At 42.0% G+C, this 24,266-nt stretch overlaps 1 protein-coding gene across 2 annotated transcripts in view; it reads right to left on the reverse strand.

The window, feature by feature from the left end:
* Positions 1–4,346: 4,346 nt before the first annotated feature.
* The window catches only part of OGFOD1 (2-oxoglutarate and iron dependent oxygenase domain containing 1), a 31,599-nt gene continuing 11,679 nt past the window's right edge, over positions 4,347–24,266 (reverse strand). Inside the window, exons 3-11 of one of the 2 annotated variants that reach the window (XM_059876675.1) lie at positions 12,439–12,555; positions 11,759–11,850; positions 11,426–11,554; positions 11,060–11,173; positions 9,571–9,650; positions 8,674–8,978; positions 7,427–7,549; positions 6,943–7,001; positions 4,347–6,462 (exon numbers count right to left, since the gene is read on the reverse strand). In XM_059876675.1, the coding sequence (XP_059732658.1) occupies positions 6,301–6,462; positions 6,943–7,001; positions 7,427–7,549; positions 8,674–8,978; positions 9,571–9,650; positions 11,060–11,173; positions 11,426–11,554; positions 11,759–11,850; positions 12,439–12,555 (1,181 nt within the window). In that variant the 3' untranslated portion in view covers positions 4,347–6,300. The remainder of the gene's footprint in view (positions 6,463–6,942; positions 7,002–7,426; positions 7,550–8,673; positions 8,979–9,570; positions 9,651–11,059; positions 11,174–11,425; positions 11,555–11,758; positions 11,851–12,438; positions 12,556–24,266) is intronic. The other variant, NM_001166613.1, reaches the window with a different exon arrangement.

The raw sequence follows: 24,266 nt of genomic DNA on the forward strand, positions 1-24,266 counted from the left end.
CTTAAGGCAGTCACGGAGGTTTGGCTCAGAATTATCTACTCCAGTTTTCTTCGAGTATGATGACTTCCTTTTCCTGTGAAGAGCAGGAAGCTAAAACAGATTTCTCCAGTTAGTTTTCAGCTGGTGATCGAGGTTTGATTGAGCTTCTGTTTCAGATGCAGTCACGTGACACTTGAAATTTGAAATGAGAAAAATGGGATGCTGGGCATGCGTTTGACCAGTGTGGGTTACAGCAGAGGTTCTCTGTCTCTGAGGCTTGCCCATTTAGCAGAAATAGATTCTGGATGGTAGAAGAGCTGGCATGATGTGGGCCTCTGAAGCTACAGTGGCAGCTTCCTGGTTTTGCACAAGGTTTCTTGAATGGAGCAGTTAAGCTCTTCAGATCCAGTAGCAGTAGCTGATTCAGCGGCTCAGAGTCAGGCAGTCCTGTATTTATGTAGGTAATACAGGGGCCTTCTGGTTTCCCAAGCACCTACCTTCCTGATGTGGTAGGAGCAGCTCCTCTGTAGTATAGACCAGAGAAGAGATTCTGGAATTGCATCCTACAGGTTTTTTATTTAACTACCTTAGTAATTCTGTAAATCACCTGGCATGCTGTAATCCTTTTATTCCAATTGTCTAGCAAATTGTCTAACCTGTTCTCTGCATCAGAATATTGACCAATACGCAGCCCCATGGAGAACACGCAGAGGCTGGGCCTTTCCTCTGTGCTGAATCAGCTTTACTAGTGTCTTCCATTTGGCCATAGAGGATTCTCTTCCATTTCTGAAATTTGAGCTTTTAGATTTCTAATTTTTATGAGACTAAGCCCCTAAAACACCTTTTGTTTTGCACTTTGAAATCTGTAAGCTCAAGACATCCTCGTATACTATATTATCTTCCATAATCTCCAGAGTAGTAAAGTATCTTTTATTTGCTTTGAAGATGAGACTGAAGTGCAGGGACTAAGTACTTACTAGAGTCACAGAGCTACTGGCAAAACTCAAGTCCCACTGTGGGGTCTTTTCCTGGTTAGCCATAGTCTGACTTATACCTTTTGAGATGATGATCTCTAGTTGGTGCTGGTTTTTCTAAAAGCATTTGCTTTTTATTTTTTAAAATTCTGTTTATGTATTTTGGCTGCGCTGGGTCCTCGTTGCTACACATGGGCTTTCTCTTGTTTCAGCAAGTGGGGGCTACTCTCTGGTTTGGTGCTTGGGCTTCTCTTGTTGTGGAGCCCGGACTCCAGGAGCATAGGCTTCAGTAGCTGTGGCACCTGGGCTTAGTGGAATGTGAAATCTTCCCAGACCAGGGATTGAACCCGTGTCCTCTGCACTGGCAGCCAGATTCTTATCCACTGGACCACCAGGGAAGCCTGGTGCTGGTTTTAAATTGTATGGCATTATTTATTTTTAGGGACCCTTAAGGAATCATCTCATTAAAGGTCATTCTGTTGTTCTTCAGCCCGCAAACTCCTTACAACCTAAAAATATTCATGGACAAGGCTTGAAGGAGTCAGTCTGCAGCAGGTTATCTTTCATAGTCCTGATCTATAGATTATAAACAGGTTATTTTCGCATTAATCTAATCCTCTTGTTATTGTCTCTGAGCTCAGAGAGGCAGAATGTTTTCCACAGGGTCCCAGTGCTTGGTAAGTTGCAGTGTGGAGTCTGAAACCAAGTAGTCATGGCCCTTTCTGCTATTTCAAACTGTTCCCCAGTGAGTAAACGCTAGATGAGATGAAAATTGTTCATAAAACATTAATCCAGGATAATGATAAAAAGGATAAAACTTTTTATCCTCTTAGATGTCATTCGTGTTCAGCTTAGGGAAAAGAAAAGTGTTTGGTTATCAGTTAGTTCTCTATTTTGTTGCCGTATTTTTCTGTGGTGAGAGGATCTGAGTGCCTTCTAGAAGCCACAGCTTAAGTTCTGTTTTGTTGCTGAGTTTTGTTGTAGCTTTAAGTGAACGCTCTGCTTTCATTTAGAAGCTTGAGGATTCTGGTATCTGGGAGGATGCTTCTTGGTGTCCTTCTTCAGGGGATCTTCCCAACCCAGGGAGCAAACCTGGGTCTCCCGTGTTGCAGGCAGATTCTTTACTGTCTGAGCCACCAGAGAACCCTCTGGTACATCAAGGCTCAGTTCAAATGCTCTCTCAGGAGACCTTTCCTCTCCCATGTCTGTTCTTTAACTCTTATTATATTCTATGTTTATATAAATCCTCTATTAAGTGAGAGCAAAGGCTGCATCTTAACCAGCTCTGTCCTCCTGTGGTGCTGCGGCAATCCCTTGAGCAAAGAAAAGCATCTGCTATTCTCTGTGAAGTGTCTGTTCTCAGTGAGCCTGTCAGTAGCTCCAGAAGTGAAAGAACTAGGAGCTCGACAACTATTACACAAACCTATGGGCTGCCGTCTGTGGGGTCGCAGAGTCGGACACGACTGAAGTGACTTAGCAGCAGCAGCAGAAGTACTGTAGCAGAATGATTTTCAGCATTATTATCATTTCATATCTTATAATTAGCAGTTACAAATCTGCCAGTGCAGAGTCCTGTGATCACAAAACTAAGTCAGCTCCAGTCTCACTCTGACACTACTGTACAGTAAGACACCATGCAGCCTGGTGTTTTGCGTTTTTGCCTCTTCCCCATCTGGCCCCTGCCCACACTATATACTCTAGCTCATGAGTCATCTTTTCATCTGTGTGGTACAGAAATCTGCTATTCCTGAAATGAAGCCACATGGGCAAGTTCCAAGTAGTTTTCTAAACTATTCTTTGTGGACTGATTTTATATCAGAGAAGGAATCATCTGTTTTTGTAGGAATGTCCAGTTCACACAGGCTGAAGGGCCTGCCTCTGGTGTCACTCACTCTACGAAGAACCCTTTTAACAGGGTTTGTATTTTCTCATTCAGTTGTAATAGTGGAAAGTATATAATGATAGTGAAGAGAGATTGCAGCCAAAACTTATTTGTTGAGGAAATGCTGGTCTGGCATAGGCAGCCCAAGCTTTGTTATTTTTCAGTACTCTTTGGGAAAGAAATACACATTCAGAGGAGTTCGGGAGGCAAGCTATAAGCTGTAGAAAAGCCAAGTTCAAAATGTTAACAGCCTCTTCCTTGTCTGCATTTCATTTTTCTACATCTTTAAATGAGGGACTGAAATTAGATTATTTATAGGCTTCTTCCTTAAATACATAATTTTCCTTCTCAACAGAAATACTAATATGCTCTCAAAATAACTTTATGAAAATGCTCTTAATTTACATAATGGTTGACATGATAAAGGAAATCTGTCAAGGGGACTTGACCTTACACAGCTGTAGGGAGTGGCAAAGTCATCTAAATTTTCTAGTCTGATGCTGGAAGCTGAAGTGCACAGGACTGGCAGTCGCAAAGGATGTAGAGTTGGGAAGAACAAGTTGGAGCCCACCAGGACACATTAAAATCTGTCAGTTCTTGCCTGACCTTGATGGTGTAGGGGAGACCCTGCATCAGAGAAGTTGAAAGAAGAGCCAATGGAAAGTGGAGCAGTTGCAGGCGCAGACGCGGATTCACACTGAGCAAGTGAGCCACCAGCGAGGTTATTCAGTACAGTGTGTGTGAGGCACAGAATGACTACTGCTTCGTCCTGGCCCTCCGTATCTTGCACAGGAACTTGTGGCTCAGTCTAACTGGAAACCCACTCCAGTATTCTCGCCTGGAAAATCCCATGGACAGAGGAGCCTGGTGGGCTATAGTCCATGGGATCGCAAAGGGTCAGACACAATTTAGTGACAGACTTTCTAACTGGAAAGAGGTTTTGGAATCCTGGGAAACGTGGTTCAGTCTAGCCAAATTGATACATTACACAGCACACAGAGGCTGCCACAGGCTGGTGGGATTCCAGGTGACCTTTATGTTTTTATATGTTGTGTTCTTCACAATGAACATGTATTACAGAGGTAATCTGATAAGAGCTATTCTCTTTGGGGGAAAAATATCTTCCTTTATTGAAAGGAATTATAAGAATTAAGAGATGACATTTTTACAGGTGAGCATCATAGTTTGTACCTGCAAGAAGTAAGTATAAAAAAGATGCCCATGTTGTAATTCCTCTTTTGCTGCTTAACAGTTGTCCACAGTGGCTCCAGGCCCTAAAAAAACTAAGATGAAGAATGAAATACTAAGGAAAAACAACTTCTTCATCACTGGGTACCTTCAGTGCAGAGAAGCGACCTGCAAGTTACACGATCCTTTGCAGCCTAAGAGGTACCGTAGGTGATGTAACTGACAGCAACATCACAGTCTGCCTCTCAGGGATTCTCTCCCCTTGGACACCAGAGTACTGTAGTGTATGGAAAATGTGTTGATAGGCCATAAGCACACTGAGATTAAGGAGAATGTAATAAGTACATTTTAATGCTTGTGTAGGATGCTAAGACTTAGACTCAGTGCTCCAGAGCTCTTAGATGTTACCTAGAACAGTGAGTCTCAAACTGTTTTCCATACTTGGCACACACCCGCTCAGCCCTATTCCTGGGTTTATGCCACTAACAGAAACATATTTTTATGTTAACAAAAGTAATATTACAGGATGACCTTCAGTCTGCAGGAACTTAAAAGGCAAGCTCGGAAATTTCAACCAACAAAGTAGTAGCTGTAATCCCACCTGAGTGTCACCATGCTATGGTTAAAATATTGTGGTCCCCAAACCAGTATGCACGAAAAACGGCTCCCACCATGTCAGTGGGAAAGACAATATATAAGAACCAGTTCTAGGTATTATTTTAGTTCATCTTTTAAAAATTATTGTTTTATAACAACCAATACTGAATATTAGTATAGGAAGTATGTAAAATTTATAAATACCCCATATAATAAACATACATGCTAAACTTTTTTTTTTTACCGATTAAGGTGCAAGATCAAAAATTTTGAAACCATCAGCCTAAAGAAAGTGAAACTGTCTTCATTTAAATGCAAATTTTAGTACTCAAAGTTTTAGGAGATAAAAAGGACAAAGCTCAATGCTTTTCCTATTAATTTGTAAAATCCAAAATAAAAGCTACTGCAGTAGCTCATAATAAATGTAAAAAAGAAAAAGTTAACAAGGAGATAGCACTGGAATGGAATGAAAACAGCATCTTTCGATTAATGATGCAGTGACACTGAGCACCCATGCATGCACACCCATGCATGCAGGTGGCAGGCATGATACTATCCCCTTCAACAGTTCATGGGAAAAAGAAGATAACAAAGAGGACCGTCGCCTGGCAGTCCCACATGGCTTTAACACCTGGTCTCTTAAAGAAAGGCCAGTTTGACAGATGACGCTACAGTACTTGGGAAATGAAAGTCACACGAGATTAGAGTCATTTGGCTACACTGGAGGCGCGACTCCAGCATGGAGCAGTCATGGGCACCTGGACACCACTGTGCAGGGCACAGCAGCCATCCTTGTCACTGACCATAAGTCTCTCGGGGCCACGTGGTTTCAGACCAGGCTATTTTCCAAGGGAATATATTAAACATTGTCTTAAGTCTATACAGTCCAGAGTCACAGTGAAACAAAGCCATGGGCAGTGGGAGGAAGCTACAGGGGCCCAGAATCAAAGGGGGTATGAGGTTCTATAATCCTCTAAACCAATGACATTGGGAAGCACAGAAACTAGTCATAAATTTATGACTCTCTCTCTCTCTCTATATATACACACACACACACACACACTTTTAAAAAAACAACCACTGGAAACATGGATGAAGCTTGAAGATTTTACACTAAGTGAAGTTAAGCCAGTCACAAAAAGACAAATATTATTTGTCTTCTGAGGAACACGAGTTAGTAGATACCTAGAGACAAAGTAGAACGGTGGCTTCCACAGGCTGGGGGAGGGGGAGCAGGGAGTTACTATTTGATCAGGACAGAGGCGCAGCTGCGGAAGGCGGGAAAGTTCAGCAGATGGACGGTGGCGAAGGCTGCACGACCACGTGAACGTACTTAATGCCACTGAACGTACACTTCAAAGTGGTTAAAGTGGTACATTTTATGTATATTTTACCTCACACATTTTTTAATCACTGAAGAAGCCAATATGGAAAATGAAGAACTGAATGTTAAAGACAAAACCCTTTAAAAAAAAAAAAAATCAAGAGGTAAGTACCTAGCTCCAAGCTCAAGGTCTAAACCGATGACAATCATTATGAGCCCTACTAAAGGACAGTCATACACAGTTTTAAGAGCGCTGTCAAACAGGTCATCTTGTGGCTCTCCTTCATGCAACGTCTTAACTCTTACAGCTGGGCCAGTACTCAGGAAAGGTCTTTTTCCAGCTTTGGCCTGCTTTGTCATTCGTAATAGACAAATGAAAAGTCCCAGAAGCCTGTTCTGTTTGGGAAGCTTTTCTTTTGTTCTAGGCTTCGGTGGTTAATGTGCTTGACGAATTTCAGAGTTTCTCTGTCTCTGTAGACCAGTGCCAAAGAGTTGTTTTCTGGATTCACTGTTAGCAGCTGAAACAGGTAAATACAAGGATACATCAGAACACAGATGATTCTCACCTCTTTTCTTAAACAGATGTTTCCATATCAAATACTCAAACTCTGGTGACAGGGATCTTTTAAAAGATCCTTTGTTAGTGCTATTGCTCTGGCTGTCAAGACGTATTCCAGCAAGCCCCATTCCAGTACATCCCCAGAAAGGTTTTACCTAATGCATCTAGGTTTTCCTACCTTCAAAGAGTCATGAAAATGTACCACCTGACTCTTCATTTACTTGGAATTTCTCAGCTGGGTAGAATGCCTAGGGATTATCCTTTAGCATCTTTACTGCATGCTGAGTACTTTCTGCTGGAAATTAGAACCACTGCCAGACAGAACATCATGGATTTATCAGCTAAAGACACTGGCAGAAAGTCATAAAAGTTGGGTCGCTGAAGAATGAAAACATTTTTAAGAACTAAAAAGGATGGTTTGCTATCAGAAGCAACTTACCTCTTCGTCTTCTCCTTTGGCAATGTAGGAGGTAAAGCCACCATACTCTGGCTCCCAGCCTTACAAAGGGCAAACAAACAGCATTCAGAAAGCTCTCACCGCAAGAGTTACATCATCTGTTTGAATCATTGATTCCATGCTGCTTAACACTGGGGGATCTGGGAGTTGAGTCATACCCAACTCTGACTTAAGAGCTTGAATTTATCATTCAACCAACACTGAGAACCGAAAACTAAAATATAAAATATACCTGGAAGGACACTTACATAAAAGCTCTGGGGGGTTCCTTAGGAATTATTATTTGGTCCATCTCCTATACCTTGGTCACAGGTACAAATAGTACTCTGAGCTGGAAGACTGAAATTCATGACCCTTAAGACCCTTCCAACATAGAGCTCCTATGATCTGAGATCATAACCAAGGCAGATAACTTGTGAATTGGTTCAGTTAGAGAGGGTCTCTCGGGAGCGACTGTCCCTCTTACCTTCACAGCCACAATAGAGCAGTAAGTCCAGGGCAAATTCAGTCTTGCTGTTGTCATGGATTAAAGTGTAGTGACCAGTCTTCCAATGCCTCAGTTCCCCCTGGCATGTGGGAACACTTGATTCTAAGAAAATCGTAACAGGAGGTCAGAAAAAAATACCTTGATACCACTGCTAGATTGCAAAAGAATGATAATTAGGAGCAGTACAGCACTAAAGAGAAACCATTTCTATAAACCTAAGCTGACCTGTGGCTCTATTATAACATTATATATAATGCATCAGCCTTATTATGAAAAAAAGTTGACTTTATTTCTCTTTACCATGAATTTCAGATGGAGTATATACTTTAGTTGCGCCCCCCACTCCATTTTTTAAAATAACGTTTAATTATTTAAGTAGAATTTTTTAGAGCAGTTTACAGAAAAATTAAATTTCCCAGAAAGTACAGTTCCCCTATCCCTGTCACACACAAACCCTGCCCCTCCCTATCAGTTTCCTCTAGTGTTACCATCCTGTCTTAGTGGGATGGTTACAGCTGACCAGTATGGAGAGACTAGTATTAACGGATGTCCACAGTTTAAAGTTAGGGTTCTCTCTTGGTATGTACATTTTACTGGTTTAATGTCATGTGTCCATTCCATCTGTTTAAAAGATGATTAAACTTCCTTTGCTTTTAATAATTTCCTTCTACCTATTTGTCCAAGTTCAATCAAGTTTTTCTTAGGGTGATACTGGTTCTCAGCAGAAAGAAACCACTCACCTTCCGCTCCTTTCTGTTCTTGTGTTTTAGAGGAAGTTTAGGCAAAACCAATGGTATTTCTCTCTACCATCTGTACCACTGTTAGCCTAATAAAACTGTTAGCTGGCTGTGCTTCCTGCCCAGAATGCACTTCCCACAGATCTGTCTTGTCATTCAGACCCGAGCTTCGGATGACAGAGCATCCAGACTGCCCTGCATCCACGAGAGAGCCCTGGTCAGTCCTCCACACACAGCCCTACTCAGGTTTCCTGCACCGCAACTGCCCTTATTTGACATCTTGTTGTTTGTGTAGCATTTAATCTCTCGCCTCTCCCCTACTACAATATATGGGCTCAGGGAGAGCTGAGACCTTGTCTGTCTGCTTCTCCAAGTCCAGAAGCAGGGCCTAGCACAGAGTACATGCTTAAGAAATACCTGTTGAATGAATAAACCACTGAATTGTGAATACCTAATGGTAAAAAAGGACAGAACATAACAGCAGCTCACCTTTCTTTGCTTCGTCTTCCTCTGGGTCCGTCGGTCCCTCGCTCTGTAGACTGCTGTCGCTGGTGGCCGCCCAACTGTTCTCTGGCTCAGAAGAGCTGTGACTAGTCCCTTCTTCAGTGTTCTCAGCAGCAGAGACTGCATCTCGCTCCTTTTTGTCCTCAGGCTCATCTTCTGAAGGTGCCAGGAAGTGAAGCTTCAGACCTGTGAAGTTGGAGAGCAGCAGGAACATCGCCTCGGAGCGGAACAGCGCCATGCAGTCCCTCAGGATGTCAGGAAGCTGGCTCTCCTCAGCCTTCTCGTAAAACCTGTAGGGCAGCAACGCAAGGTGCTCATCAAGGTGTTCATCACGTTACATGGATGGAACATCACTCACGGGATGAGAGCTAATCATTAGCTTGGTACCTCTCTTCCTGAACCTTGGCATAGCTTACTGAATCCTAATTTGTTACTTAGTGAGATCCTAGACTTCCCTGGTGGCCCACTGTCTAAGAATCCACCTTGCAGTGCAGGGGACACTGGTTCACTCCCTGGTCTGGGAAGATCCCACATGCTGTGGAGCAACTACTGAAGCCCGTGTGCTCTAGAGCACGTGCTCCGCAACAAGAGAAACCACCACCACGAGACACCATTATGCCACTAGGAAGGAGCCCGCGCGCCACCACTAGAGAAAACCCGAGTGCAGCAACAAGGCCCAGCAAAGCCAATACATAAATGTTTAAAAACCTGAGGTATAAAAGACATATAACATTTAAAAAAACAGATTCTGTTAGGGTCTCCTACTGGATGTGCCTGAGAACAAAACATCAGGGCAAATGTCCTATAATTAGAGGTGAGCCTCACAGACAGACCAGGTAGATGCTAAATGCAGAAGTAAATGTCCTCAACGATGAGTTCTACCTTTTGTTAGGGGGACCTCGGCTGCTCCATTCCACACGTCCTCTCTCCAAAGCCTCACACACCTCTGCAAATTTCTCAGGCTGGAGAATGAGAAAATGAAGCAGCATTCAGCAGAACTTTCTACATCCCACACTGGTTGCTGCAGCTACAGCAGCTCTGCAGAATCATTCTGGCCCATTCCCAACAGGGCCAGGTGACCTTCTTCATCCCTTTCGCATCAGATCCCCCAGTCCTGACAGGGTGAAGCCAGAGCAAAGGCTGGATAAATTGTCAGCATGCTTTAGCCAAGAGACCTGAGTGTCAATTTGGGCCATTACCTTATGTACCTGTATGTCTTATGTCAAACTACTAGACTTCTAGGAATCCTGCATTTATAAAACAAGGATCCTAATGCAGATTCTTTAATTCATGTGAGGAGAAAAACTGCATTAATGTAGTTATAACTAATTAAATTTATACACTATACATTATAACTGATACACTGTTATAATGAAAATGTCTATGTAATAATACAGATTCTTTAGGCCTCTGCTCATTCCCTTCATTTAATCAGCATTCTAAATTTAAAAAGTTCAGTATAGTACAAGAAACTAATTAATCTAAACAATCTCCATAAGAGGCTTTCATAAGTACTTGTTTAAATGCAGTTTCCCAAGGAGTGCTCTACAAACAGTAATCCTATCAGTTGTGAAACAAGAAAGGATCCTAAGGCAAGTTTATGTAAGTTGAATTAAATAGGATTAAAAAAGTTAATTTACTATAATACTTCTCAAATTCCTTAATATGCTATTATCTGCTATATAATTCCAAGAGGCAGGATGCAGTGTGTCTCAACCTTTTCTTAATGGAGGGACAACTCTTGGGACTGTGATTCCATGGGACCCAGGATCACCTGGGAAGCACCACACCTGTCTGCATGATCTCACTCAGCCCTCAGGACAGCTCTTCAGGACAGGCAAAGCAGCTATTATCCCAGTTTAACTGGTGATGAAATACAAGCTGAGACCTTTAGTGATTTGCTGAGGTCAGTAAAACCAGAGCCAGGACGTGAATATAGTCTTGTGACTTCTAACCTAGGTCTCTTTCCACTGTAAGCTGCCACCTCGTCATTCTCAAACATGTATTACTAATTTGTTAATTAGTAATCTTTCTATTATTTAAAAGTAATAGCACCAGTCATCAAAATGAATAGGGTGGAAACTACATACCACTCCCCCACAGTATACAAGTGTGTGAGTGAGACAGAGTGTGTGTGTGTGATTAAGAGCGTAGAGAACTGGGGAATAAACACCCAAGAGACTCAGCCTACTAACATGCAACTGGTACCAATGTTAGCTAGTATCATTTCATCATTCGAAAAGGATGATATAAAATTCTAACCAGGAACAGAACGAAAACTAAAAGCTCTCTAAGTGATGCCTGTTCACCCACCCAAGAAGCAAGGCTATGTGCCAAACATGGTATTGTCAGACAGGATTTGCTGGCCTACCTGAAGGAATTCTTTTAGGAGAATTTCAGAGCTTTCCTCAAATTCTTCTTGAATTTGAGCTTGGTATTCCATGTCAAGATAAGTAGGGTTGATCCAATCATACAAAATTTCATGCTGGAAAGGAGCAGCAGATGTGAAGGGTAAGTTAATAATTCCCTCTGCTTTTGTTCTGCCACCATGTCATACCAGTAAAATAAGACTCCATACTCCCAATTCAGGGGGCCTGGATTCAATTCCTGGTCAGGGTACTAGATCCCACATGCTGCAATGAAGACCCAGTGCAGCCAAATAAATAAAAAAGAGAAAAGCAAATGATATGCCACAGCTTCTAAGAAGAGAATCCCAGCAACAAGAATTTATCCTTACATCTTGTGGGATGTGAGGGCTCCGAGCTATGAGAGGCTCAAAGTAGGTGGGAGGCCTGGTCAGTGAAGGACCATGAAACCAGCCGCTGATGGACAAACGTGACTTTTCTTCAGACAAGACCTCAGACACCTGAGAGGACAAGACCAGCAGCACATCAACATAAAGATAAGGGGGGAAGATTACTAGCCACGGCCCACTAATTTCAGGACCCTTCACACTAGGTGTGGAAACCACCTGGCTGGGTAGTCCACCCGGAAGCTGCCACGTTTAGAAACTGGGAGACTGAAAAGCATGCTCTTTGGCACTTATGTGTTTGTGGCTTACAGTCTTTACCTGGTGAAAGGATACTGGAGACACTTCAAAGAAAACCAGTGTGTTCCACGAAGGGATAAGGGACTTGACAATCTGCTTCGGCTGAAAGTGTTCTGCGCCAGGAGAGAACACATCCATAAACGAGCTTCATCATCATTAACCACTTCCAGGCTGCCTTGTTTCCACCTTGACAATTCGCAAATTTCTAAGGGTAGCTAGATGTCCCCTTTAGATCCCCAAATGCCACCCGCTTCCATCTGTTTCTCTTAACTCAGTTCTGCTAGGCGACATCTGTTCTTACTCCACCATGCATTACTGATGAAAGCTGGAAAAAGTTCTGAACGATTTCTGGAGTCAAGTTCTGGTGTCAGTCATTAAAAACAAACAAAAAAGGACCTCCTGGCAGATGGACTGGTCCTGGAGATTCATAACCAAGGGCGGCTGTACATGTGCTCTACACTCCCATGGCCAGCATTCAGAACCAGGGTCTGACTGTTGCTCATCTTAAATTAACCCCAGTTTATCTCTGGAGGACCGATTATTTTAAGCACAACCCAGAGAGGTGGCTGTCAGGGCTGGCATTCGATCCCCCTGTGGTTGTCAAGGTAACGGATGGCTTCCACCTCCTCTGACGAGAACAGACATTGCGTCTAAGAACTCAAAAGTGTCTGCTGGTGTTGAAGTGCACGCCTCTGTCTTACCATCAACGCTGAACAGGTCCAGGGTGCCCCCCAAGCTCGCATCCCAGGGAGGAACCAGGTAAAGAATGAAGGCGATCCGGCGCCCTTCCAGCTCATCATCGTGACAGAGCAGGGCATCTGTAACAGATGAGCGAACACCATGATGTCCCCGCATGGGCAATGAACAGCTGCCTGCCTCTGTGCTTATTATCAGTCCATCTGCTGGTCCTCCGTAATGGCAGCTCCTCCAGCTTTACAACAACACTAATTCTCCTTTTATAATTACAGAAATAAAACTGTCAATGTAGAAAACTCTAAAAACACAGAAGAACACACAGACTCAGGGATGGTCACGTCCAGTACTTTTCCAACATATATGTATTTGCCTTTTAAAAATAGTATCCTACAGTGGTTCTTTTGTCGACTTTTTTTTTTAATTACATGGCAAATGTCTTTTCCATATCACTATAAACACCTGTCATCTCTTCCAAGACAAACCATGCAACATCACATTAATCCAAGTCTACATGCCAACCACTAATGCTGAAGAAGCTGAATGATTCTATGAAGACCTATAAGATCTTCTAGAACACATACATCCACACACAAAGATGTCCTTTTCATCATAGGGGACCAGAATGCAAAAGTGGAAAGTGAAGAGATATCTGGAGCAACAGGAAAGTTTGGCCCTGGAGTACAAAGTGAGGCAGGGCAAAAGCTAACAGTTTTGACAAGTGAATACATGGTCATAGCAAAAACCCTCTTCCAACAACACAAGAGACAACTCTACACATGGACATCACCAGATGGTCAATACCGAAATCAGACTGATTATAATTCTTTGCAGAGAAGATAGATAAGTTCTATACAGTCAAGAAAAACAAGACCAGGAGCTGACTGTGGCTCAGATCATCAGCTCCTTACTGAAAAATTCAGGCTCAAATTGAAGAAAGTAGGGAAAATCACTAGGCTACTCAGATATGACCAAAATCAAATCCCTTATGATTATACAACTCTCACATCCATATATAACTACTGGAAAAACCATAGTCTTGACTAGACGGACCTTTGTTGACAAAGTAATATCTCTGCTTTTTAACATGCTGTCTAGGTTGGTCATAACTTTTCTTATAAGGAATAAGCGTCTTTTAATTTCATGGCTGCAGTCACCATCTGCAGTGATTTTGGAGCCCCCAAAAATAAAGTCTGCCACTGTTTCCCCATCTATTTTCCATGAAGTGATGGGACTGGTTGCCATGATCTTAGTTTTCTGAATGTTGAGTTTTAAGCCAGCTTTTTCACTCTCCTCTTTGACTTTCATCAAGAGGCTCTTTAGTTCTTCTTCACTTTCTCCCATAAGGGTGGTGTCATCTGCATATCTGAGGTTATTGATATTTCGCCCAGCAATCTTGATTCCAGCTTGTGCTTCATCCAGCCCAGTGTTTCTCATGATGTACTCTGCATATAAGTTAAATAAGCAGGGTGACAATATACAGCCTACTCCTTTCCTTATCTGGAACCAGTCTGTTGTTCCATGTCCAGTTCTAACTGTTGCTTCGTGACCTGCATATAGATTTCTCAAGAGGCAGGTAAGATGGTCTGGTATTCTGACCTCTTTCAGAATTTTTCAGTTTCTTGTGATCCACACAGTCAAAGGCTTTGGCATAGTCAATAAAGCAGAAATAGACGTTTTTCTGGAACTCTCTTGCTTTTTCGATGATCCAGTGGATGTTGGCAATTTGACCTCTGGTTCCTCTGGACTGCAAGGAGATCCAACCAGTCCATCCTAAAGGAAATCAGTCCTTAATGTTCATTGGAAGGAATGATATTGAAGCTGAAACTACAATACTTTGGCCACCTGATTCGAAGAGCTGACTCATTTGAAAACACCCTGATGCTGGGAAAGATTGAAGGCAGGAGAAGGGGATGACAGAAGATGAGATGGTTGGATAGCATCACTGACTCAATGGACATGAGTTTGAGTAAACTCTGGGAGTTGGTGTGGACAAGGAGGCCTGGTGTGCTGCAGTCCATGGGGTCGCAAAGAGTCGGACACGTCTGAGTAACTGAACTGAACTGATGATTATACAGTGGAAGTGACAAATTAGATTCAAGGGATTAGATCTGGTAGAGTGCTTGAAGAACTAAGGACAGAGGTTCTTAACGCTGTATAGGAGGTGGTGACCAAAACCATCCCCCCAAAAAGGAAAGGCAAGATGGCAAAGTGGCTGTCTGAGGAGGCCTTACTAAGAAAAGAAAAGAAGTAAAAGACAAAGGAGAAAGGGAAAGATATACCAAACTGAATGCAGAGATCTAGAGAATAGCAAGGAGAGGTAAGAAAGACTTCTGAAGTGAACGATACTAAGAAATAGAGGAAAGCAATAAAATGGGAAAGACTATAGAGATTTCTTCAAGAAAATTGGAGATACCAAGGGAACATTTCATGTGAAGATGGACACAATAAAGGACAAAAATGGTATGGACCTAAGAGAAGCAGAAGATGTGGCAAGAATACACAGAAGAACTGTATAAAAATGGTCTTAATGACCCAGATAACCGTGATGGTGCAGTCACTCACCTAGAGCCAGTCACTCTAGAGTATGAAGTAATGTGGGCCTCAGGAAGTATAACTACAAACAAAGCTAGTAGAGGTGATGGAATTTCAGCTGAGCTATTTCAAATCTTAAAAGATGATGCTGTTAAAGCATTGTGCTCAACATGCCAGTAAGTTTGGAAGGCTCAGCAGTGGCCACAAGACTAGAAAAGGTCAGTTTTCATTCCAATCCCAAAGAAAGGCTATGCCAAAGAATGTTCAGATAATCATATAACTGCACTTATTAAACATGCCAGCAAGATTATGCTCAAAATCCCAAATGGCTAACAAACACATGAAAAGATGCTCAACATCGCTCATTAGAGAAATGCAAATCAAAACTACAATGAGATATCACCTCACACCTGTCAGAATGGCCATCATCAAGTCTACAAACAATAAATGCTGGAGAGGGTGTGGAGAAAAGGGAACCCTCTTGCACTGCTGGTGGGAATATACAGCCACAGTGGAAGATGGTATAGAGATTCCTTAAAAGACTAGGAATAAAACCACCATATGACTGAGCAATCCCACTCCTAGGCATATACCCTGAGGAAGCCAAAACTGAAAGAGATACATGTACCCTAAGGTTCACTGCAGCGCTATTAACAGTAGTTAGAACATGGAAGCAACCTAGATGTGCATAAACAGATGAATGGATAAAGAAGTTGTGGTACATATATACAGTGGAATATTACTCAGCCATAAAAAGGAACACATTTGAGTCAGTTCTAATGAGGTGCATGAACATAGAGCCTATTATACAGAGTGAAGTATATCAGAAAGAGAAAGATAAATATCACATACTAACAAATATACATGGAATCTACAAAGATGATACTGATGAATTTATTTGGAAGGCAGCAATGAAGAAATAGAGAACAGACTTATGGACACAGGGAGAGGGAAGGAGAGAGGGTGAGATGTATGGCAAAAGTAACATGGAAACTTGTACCATATGTAAAATAGATAGCCAATGGGAATTTGCTGTATGTCTCAGGGAACTTAAACGGGCTCTCTATCAACCTAGAGGGGTGGGACTGGGAGGGCAATGGGAAGGAGGTTCAAGAGGGAGGGGACATATGTATACCTATGGCTGATTCATGTTGATGTTTGACAGAAAACAGGAGATCCAACCAGTCAATCCTAAAGGAAATCAACCCTGAATATGCACTGGAAGGACTGATACTGAAGCTCCCATACTTTTGCTACCTGATGAGAAGATCTGACTCACTGGAAAAGATGCTGATGCTGGGAAAGATCGAGGGCAAAAGGAGAGGGCAGCAGAGGATGAGATGGTTGGATGGCATCACTGACTCAACAAAATTTTGTAAAGCAATTATCTGTCAATTAAAAAACAAATTAAAAAAATATATGTTCAAATCCTTCAGGCTAGGCTTCAGCAGTACATGAACCAAAAACTTTCAGATGTACAAGCCAGATTTAGAAAAGGCAGAGGAACCAGAGATCAAACTGCCAACACCTACTGGATCATAGAAAAAGCAAGGGAATTCCAAAAAAACATATACTTCTGCTTCATTGACTATGATAAAGCTTTTTACTGTGTGGATCACAAGAAACTGTGGAAAATTCTGAAAGAGATGGGAATATCAGACCACCTGCCCTGTCTCCTGAAAAACCTGTATGCGTGACAACAAGCAACAGTTAGATCCGGACATGGAACAACAGACTGCTTCCCAATAGGGAAAGGAGTACATCTAGGCTGTATATTGTCACCCTGCTTATTTAACTTATACGCAGAGTATAGCATGTGAAATGCCAGGCTGGATGAAGCACAAGCTGGAATCAAGATTGCTAGGAGAAATATCAATAACCTCAGACATGCAGGTGACACCACCCTTATGGAAGAAGGTGAACAGGAACTAAAGAGCCTCTTGATGAAGGTAACAAAGAGTGAAAAAGCTGGCTTAAAACTCAACATTCGAAAAACTAAGATCATGGCATCCGGTCCCTTCATGGCAAATAGACGGGGAAACAATGGAAACAAGCGACAGGTTTTATTTTCTTGGGCTTCAAAATCACTGCGGTCGGTGACTGCAGCCACAAAATTAAAAGCCGCTTGTTCCTTGGAAGAAAAGCTATGATAAACTAAGCATTTTAAAAAGCAGAGACATTACTTTACCACAAAGGTCCGTCCAGTCAAAGCTATGGTTTTTCCTGTAGTCATGTATGGATGTGAGAGTTGGACCATAAAGAAGGCTGAGTGCCGAAGAATCGATGCTTTTGAAATGTGGTGCTGAAGATGACTCGAGAGTCCCTTGGACTACAAGGAGATCCAACCAGTCAATCCTAAAGGAAATCAACCCTGAATATTCACTGGCATGACTGATGCTGAAGCTCCCGTACTTTGGCTACCCGATGAGAAGAGCCGACTCACTGGAAAAGACGCTGATGCTGGGAAAGATTGAGGGCAAAAGGAGAGGAGGGCGGCAGAGGATGGTGGGATGGCATCACCGACTCAACAGACATGAGTTTGAGCAAACTCTGGGAGACAGTGAAGGACAGGGAAGCCCTGGCATGCTGTAGTCCTTGGGGTCGCAAAGAGCTGGACACTGTTCAGTCAACTTAGCAACTGAACAACAACAATATAGATGTTTTACAATGTTGTATTCATTTCTGCTGTACAGCAAAGTGAATCAGCTATATATATACATATACCTCCTCTTTTTTGAATTTCCTTCCCATTTAAGTCACCACAGAGCACTGAGTAGGGTTCCCTGAGTTATACAGTACCATTTCTTGAGCTAAACTTCTAAAAGCCATTAGGTACGACTGAACAAGGCAGGAATCCATGCAAGGTGGGTGAGGCGAGTGGGTGCTATTGGTGAAGTGAGATCCTTCCACACAGAGGGACTATTTTAATACAGAAGCATATTGAAATTAATGGAAAACAGATTTCTCAAAGTTGAAGAACAGATTTATAAATTTGGAAAAAGAAATATAGAATGAACCCTACAGTGTGGAAATGAAACTGGAGGAATCAATGTGAATTTAATTTCATTCTTTCATATATATAAAAAAATATACATACACACAATATATATATATAAATTATATATATGAAAGAACCCACATTCTTTGGAAGTACAGCCAGCTCCAGATCAAGAGCACAGGAAAGTAAGATAAGCTTGGAAAATCTTGTTTTGCTAGAAAGTAAGATACAATAAGGATGATGTATGAAACTGAGCAAACCCAGTATTGGCCCTCCCGGCAACCCACCTCTTGGTGTCCCCTGCTTATTGCTGATTGAGAAAAAGGGCTCTGGAAATAAACTGTGACCTCCTACGCTCCCCCACGTGAAGCGAACAGCAGGCCCCAGCAGGACTGAGAAATACAGAACACAGAAACAAAGACAGGGCAGGCAGACAGGAGGGCAGCTGTAACTTAATACATCAGTCACAAGGAACTCCCAGCTCTGCTTCAAAGGTAAAGGTAAGTCTGACACACATTCCTAAGCTGTTTATATGCAGCCCCCAGATCGGCTGCAACCTGAAGACAGATGATGCCAACCTGTGATCTCACCCTGTTACTTCACCTTGCACCAATCAGAGAACCGTGCATAAGCTGACACACCCTGTGACCCTCTCACCCACCTTGCCTTTATTTTTTTTCCCACCTTGCCTTTAAAAACCCTCCACTAAAAAAAAAAAAAACAACCCTCCACTAAACTCCATCGGGGAGCTTGGATGTTTTGTGGACAAGCCACCTGTGCCCTTGTCTGGTGCACTGGAATAAATGCTGTACTTTTCCTCACACAACCCGGAGCCAGCACACTGGCTTTGCTGTGCACTGCGAGCAGCCTACATTTCGTTGAGTGACGTAAGGGCATATTAAAAGGACACAAAGGTCCGCTTAAAGGGGTTCCCCTTGATCAAATCAAGGACAATATGGGCATCAACATAATGACAGGAACCATTACATAAATAGTAACTCTTAAATCCACACTGACATAAATAAATGGGTAGGGACTTCCCCGGTGGCCCAGTGGTTAAGAATCCATCTTGCAATGCATGGGATGTTGGTTCAACCCTTGGTCAGGAAATGAGGATCCCACATTCCCTGAGGGCTCCACACACTGAAACTCCTGAGCCCAAGCACTGCAACAAAAGATTCCACGTGCCACAACTAAGACCAGATGCAGCCAAATAAATATATATATATTTTTTAATGAGTAAATAACTGGGGAGATGGCAATGTTTTCTTTACAAAAGAATAACAATTAATAATAGAAAAGAAATTATTTTATTAGAAAAACTACTATCTGGCAACCTGCATAGTAATAATGTAATAAAAAGAAATATCGGGCTTCCAGTTCAAGATGGTGGAGTAGAAGGACATGCGCTCATCCCCTCCTGCGAGCACCAAAATTGCAACTAGCTGTTGAACAACCATTGACAGGAGGAAGCTGGACCCACCAAAAAACAATACCCCACGTCAAAAGAAGAAGCCACAGTGATATGGTAGCAGGGGGCGCAATCACAATAAAATCAAATCCCATACCCAGCGGATGGGTGACCCACAAACTGAAGAACAATACTACTAAAGAAGTTCTCTCACTGTTGTGAAGCTTCGGAACCCCACATCGGGCTTCTCAGCCTGGAGATCTGACAAAGGGACTGGGAATCCCCAGGGCATCTGACCTTTAAGGCCAATGGGATTTAATTATAGTATTTCCACAGGACTGGGGGAAACAGACTCCAGTCTTAAACAAAACCATGTATACACCAGGACCTAGAGGAAAGGAGCACGGACCCCACAGGAGACTAAACCAAAACTACCTGCTGGTGTTGAAGGGTCTCCTGTGGAGGCGTGGGTTGCCAGGGGCTCACCACGGGGATGAAGGCACTGGCAGTAGCAGTCTGGGAAGGCCCCCCTTGGCATAAGCCCTCTTGGAGGTCACCATTAACCCTACCATAGAGCCTGTAGACCCCAGGGCAGTGTTGCCTCAGCCCAAACAACAGAGAGGGATCGAAACCCCACCCATCAGCAGATAATTGGATTACAGCTTTACTGAGCAAGGCCCTGCCCACCAGAGCAAGACCCAGTTTTTCCCAGTCCCTCCCATCAAGAGGCTTATACAAGCCTCTTAGCCTCCTCCATCAGAGGGCAGACAGAAGAAGCAAGAAGAACCACAATCCCACAGCTAGAATCCCAGGGACAGGGGAGCCTAGTGGGCTTCCGTCTATGGGGTCACACAGTCGGACACGACTGAAGCGACTTAGCAGAACAAAAACCACATTACATCCAGGAGGAGAAAGTACAAAGTTATGTCCCAGATGAAGGAAGTGAAGTCGATCAGTTGTGTCCGACTCTTTGCAACCCCATGGACTGTAGCCTATCAGGCTCCTCCGACCATGGGATTTTCCAGGCAAGAGTGCTGGAGTGGATTGCCATTTCCTTCTCCAGGGGATCTTCCCAACCCAGGAATCAAACCCGGGTCTCCCGCATTGCAGGCAGATACTTTATTGTCTGAGCCACCAGGGAATCCCAGATGAAGGGAGAAGATAAAACCCTACAAAAACAACTAAATGAAGTGGAGATAGTCAACCTGACAGAAAAAGAATTCAGAATAATGATAGTGAAGATGTTCCAGGATCTCAGGAAAACAATGGAGAAGATGCAAGAAATGTCTGCCAAAGACCTAGAAGAAATAAAGAACAAACAAACAGAGATGAATAATACACTAGAAGGAATCAATAGCAGAATAACGGAGGCAAAAGAACGGATAAATTACCTGGAGGACGGAATGGTGGAAATCACTGCCACAGAGCAAAATATAGAAAAAAGGATGAAAAGAAATGAAGACAGCCTAAGAGACCTCTGGGACAACACTAAATGCACCAACATTCGAATTATAGAGGCCCCAAAAGGAGAAGAGAGAGAGAAAGGACCTGAAAAAATATTTGAAGAGGTAATAGCTGAAACCTTCCCTAACGTCGGAAAGGAAACAGTCAACCAAGTCCAGGAAGCACGGAGTCCCAGGCAGGATAAACTCAAGGAGGAACACACCGAGACACAGTGATCAAACTGACAAAACTTAAAGACAGAGACAAAATATTAAAAGCAACAAAGGAAAAACAACAAACAACATACAAGGGAACTCCCACCAGGCTATCAGCTGATTTCTCAACAGAAACGCTACAAACCAGAAGAGAATGGCAGGATATATTTAAAGTGATGAAAGGGAAGAACCTACAACCAAGAATACTCTGCCTAGCAAGACTCTCAATTAGATTTGATGGAGAAATCAATAGCTTTAAAGACAAGCAAAAGTTAAGAGAATTCAGCACCACCAAACCAGCTTTACGACAAATGCTAAAGGAACTTCTCTAGGCAAGAAACACAAAAGAAGGAAAAGACCTACAGAAAGTAAACCCAGAACAATTAAGAAATGGTAACAGGATCAAATGCACTGATCAAAAGACAAAGACTGGCTGGGAGACGAAAACACCTGCGTGTATGCATTTCCACTTACCACATCACTCTGCTTGACTCCCCAAACTGTATGTAATTACTTTATACTGTTAGGTTAATCATGTTCCCACTATGGCCTGCAACTGTAATTATCTTTCATTTTTTTATCTGGCTATTGATTGTGAAAACTGAAAAGCATCTTTTACTATTGTGATTATGTAACTATTACTTAATACCATTGTATCATGATCGATCAACAGAAAAATAATAGAACTCTGTACCACTATGATTTAATAGAAAAACCTATAATCACTTTTTAAAATCCAGATGTATGTCAGAATGATCTTGGAATTTTTTGAAAAATACAAATGACCAGGTATTACTTTTTTCCTCCAGAGCTCCAGGTATATTTTTAAAGAGCAGCCATGTTTAAAAACAACTGGACTATATGATGGTCTTTCACTTTTATCTAGTTTTGTTTCACTTTTTCTATTTCATATTCAGTGCTGCCATTTCATTTAGGTTATGTTTTCCAGTTTCTCCACCTCTTTTTTTTTGATGTCCTTTCTCAAGCCTTTATCAAGCATAGTAGAAAAGCTTTTGTATACATATATATAAATATGTATAATATACATATTTTAAAAAACTTATGAATTTTTGCCTAACTAAAAAATGTATGACATTTTGATTCCACTTTTACAGAATGCTATATTCCTAATTTAAAAAATAGATATGCAACAAACAACAAAGGTTTACTATATCTAGCACAGGGAAGTGAAGCGCAAGTCGCTCAGTCACGCCCAACTCTTTGCGACCCCATGGACTATACAGTCCATGGAATTCTCCAAGCCAAAATACTGGAGTGAGTAGCCTTTCCCTCTCCAGGGGATGTTCCCAACCCAGGGATTGAACCCAGGTCTCCCGCATTGCAGGCGGGTTCTTTACTAGTGGGGCCACAAGGGAAGCCCACAGCACAGGGAACTACAGTCAATAAATATCTTGTAATAAGCTCTAATGGAAAATAATTTCAAAAATTACGTATGTATAACTGAATTAATCACCTTGCTGTGTACCTGAAACATTGTCAGATATACTTCAATAAAATATATTAAGAAAAAAAATCAGTGGATGCTAAAACAAGTGAATCAAATTTTAGTGAGAAATGGGATATTTACATAAAGTGTCTCCCTACAAAATATTTATTACCTTAAAGACAAGAACAAGTTTACAGTGGAAAAACCTGATGTCAGCTACCACCGTAATTAAGTAATCACTTCATTAAGCACTGGTAATATGACATACTATCTACTGCATGATAAGATGCAGTAATAAGCACACATGAGAAATCAGCAGACAAACCCAAACTGAAGGAAGTTTTACGATATAATTCATCTGTAAATTGTCAGAAGCATCAAGATTATAAAAGTCAAGGAAAGACTAAGGAACTGTTGTAGACTTAAGGAGACTAAGAAGACATGAGAACTAAATGCTATGCACAACCCTGGACAGGACCCTTTTGCTAATAAAGGACCAAACCACAGAACCTGAATGGAGTCTGTGGATTAGATGGGAGTAACATACCAAACCTAATTCCTGGTTCTGATCATTTATTACTATCATGTAGGAGAAGGTCCTTGTTGCAGGAGTTACTGAAGTATTCAGGGGGTCACAGAGCATCCTAAAGGCAACCTATTCTTAAATAAAATAGAAAAAATTCATTTGTATTATTCTCACCACTTATCTGTTTGAAACTACTTCAAATTATCCCTTGACCCCCAGAATAAGGGGCATATAAGAAACTTCCCTGGTGGTCCAGCGGCTAAGACTCCATACTCCCAATGCAGGGAGACCAGGTTTGATCCCTGGTCAGAGAACTAGATCCCACATGCCACTACCAAGACCTAGCACAACCAGATAAATAATTGTTTTTAAAAAAGGGATGTGACATAGCTCTATGTCTAAGTTATCCTCAAAATGTTGTTACCAATTTGTACTTCCCCAGGACAATGTATGAGAGTAAACCCAAATCAGAATTTTATTCAGTAAAAACAAAACAACCCAAAACGCTTATCCTTCCAGCTGAAAATCAAACACGCTTTCAGAAGGACAGGTACATGCTCAGAAAGGGAGCTGGAAGGATGCATTCCAAACTGGTGACAGTGGACATGTCTGAAGAGAAAGGAGGACAAAGAGAAAGAAAGTGAGGGGGACTATTGTGGATTAAATGCTATATTGTTTGACTTTTTCTCCTTAAGAATATATTCAGAGAGGGATAAACTGGGTGACTGGGACTGACATATACGCACTATATATACAGAACAGATAACTAATAAAAGACCTACTATAAAGAACCAGGAACTCTACTCAGTGCCCTGTAATGGCCTATAAGGGAACAGAATCTAAAAAACAGAGTGGATATATGTATATGTATAAGTCATACACTTTGCTGTATAGCTGAAAGTAACACAACATTGTAAATAACATATATACTCCAACAGAAATTAAAAAAAAAAGAATATGTTCATTTATTACCTTCAGAAGAAAAAAAAGGCATTGAGGGGACACTTGTTTCCTAGGAAGTGTAAGAGTGAGTTTACAATATCACCTTTGAATTTCCTGATGCCATATGCAAAGCTTACATGTATATGCATTATTAGCATTTTTCTGAAAATACTGAAACGGAGCAGGACCCTGCAGGGCCCTCCTGGACACAAAAGCCTTTCTGTGTCCTCCATTTCTTGCTTATGAAAAAAAAAAAAAAAGGCTTGTCTCCTAGGCATCCCCAAGTTCCAAAGAGCAGGCTCAAGCAGTTAATGATTAG

The sequence above is a fragment of the Bos taurus genome, chromosome 18 (genome assembly GCF_002263795.3).
Source record: "Bos taurus isolate L1 Dominette 01449 registration number 42190680 breed Hereford chromosome 18, ARS-UCD2.0, whole genome shotgun sequence".
In the NCBI taxonomy this organism is placed as follows: domain Eukaryota; kingdom Metazoa; phylum Chordata; class Mammalia; order Artiodactyla; family Bovidae; genus Bos; species Bos taurus.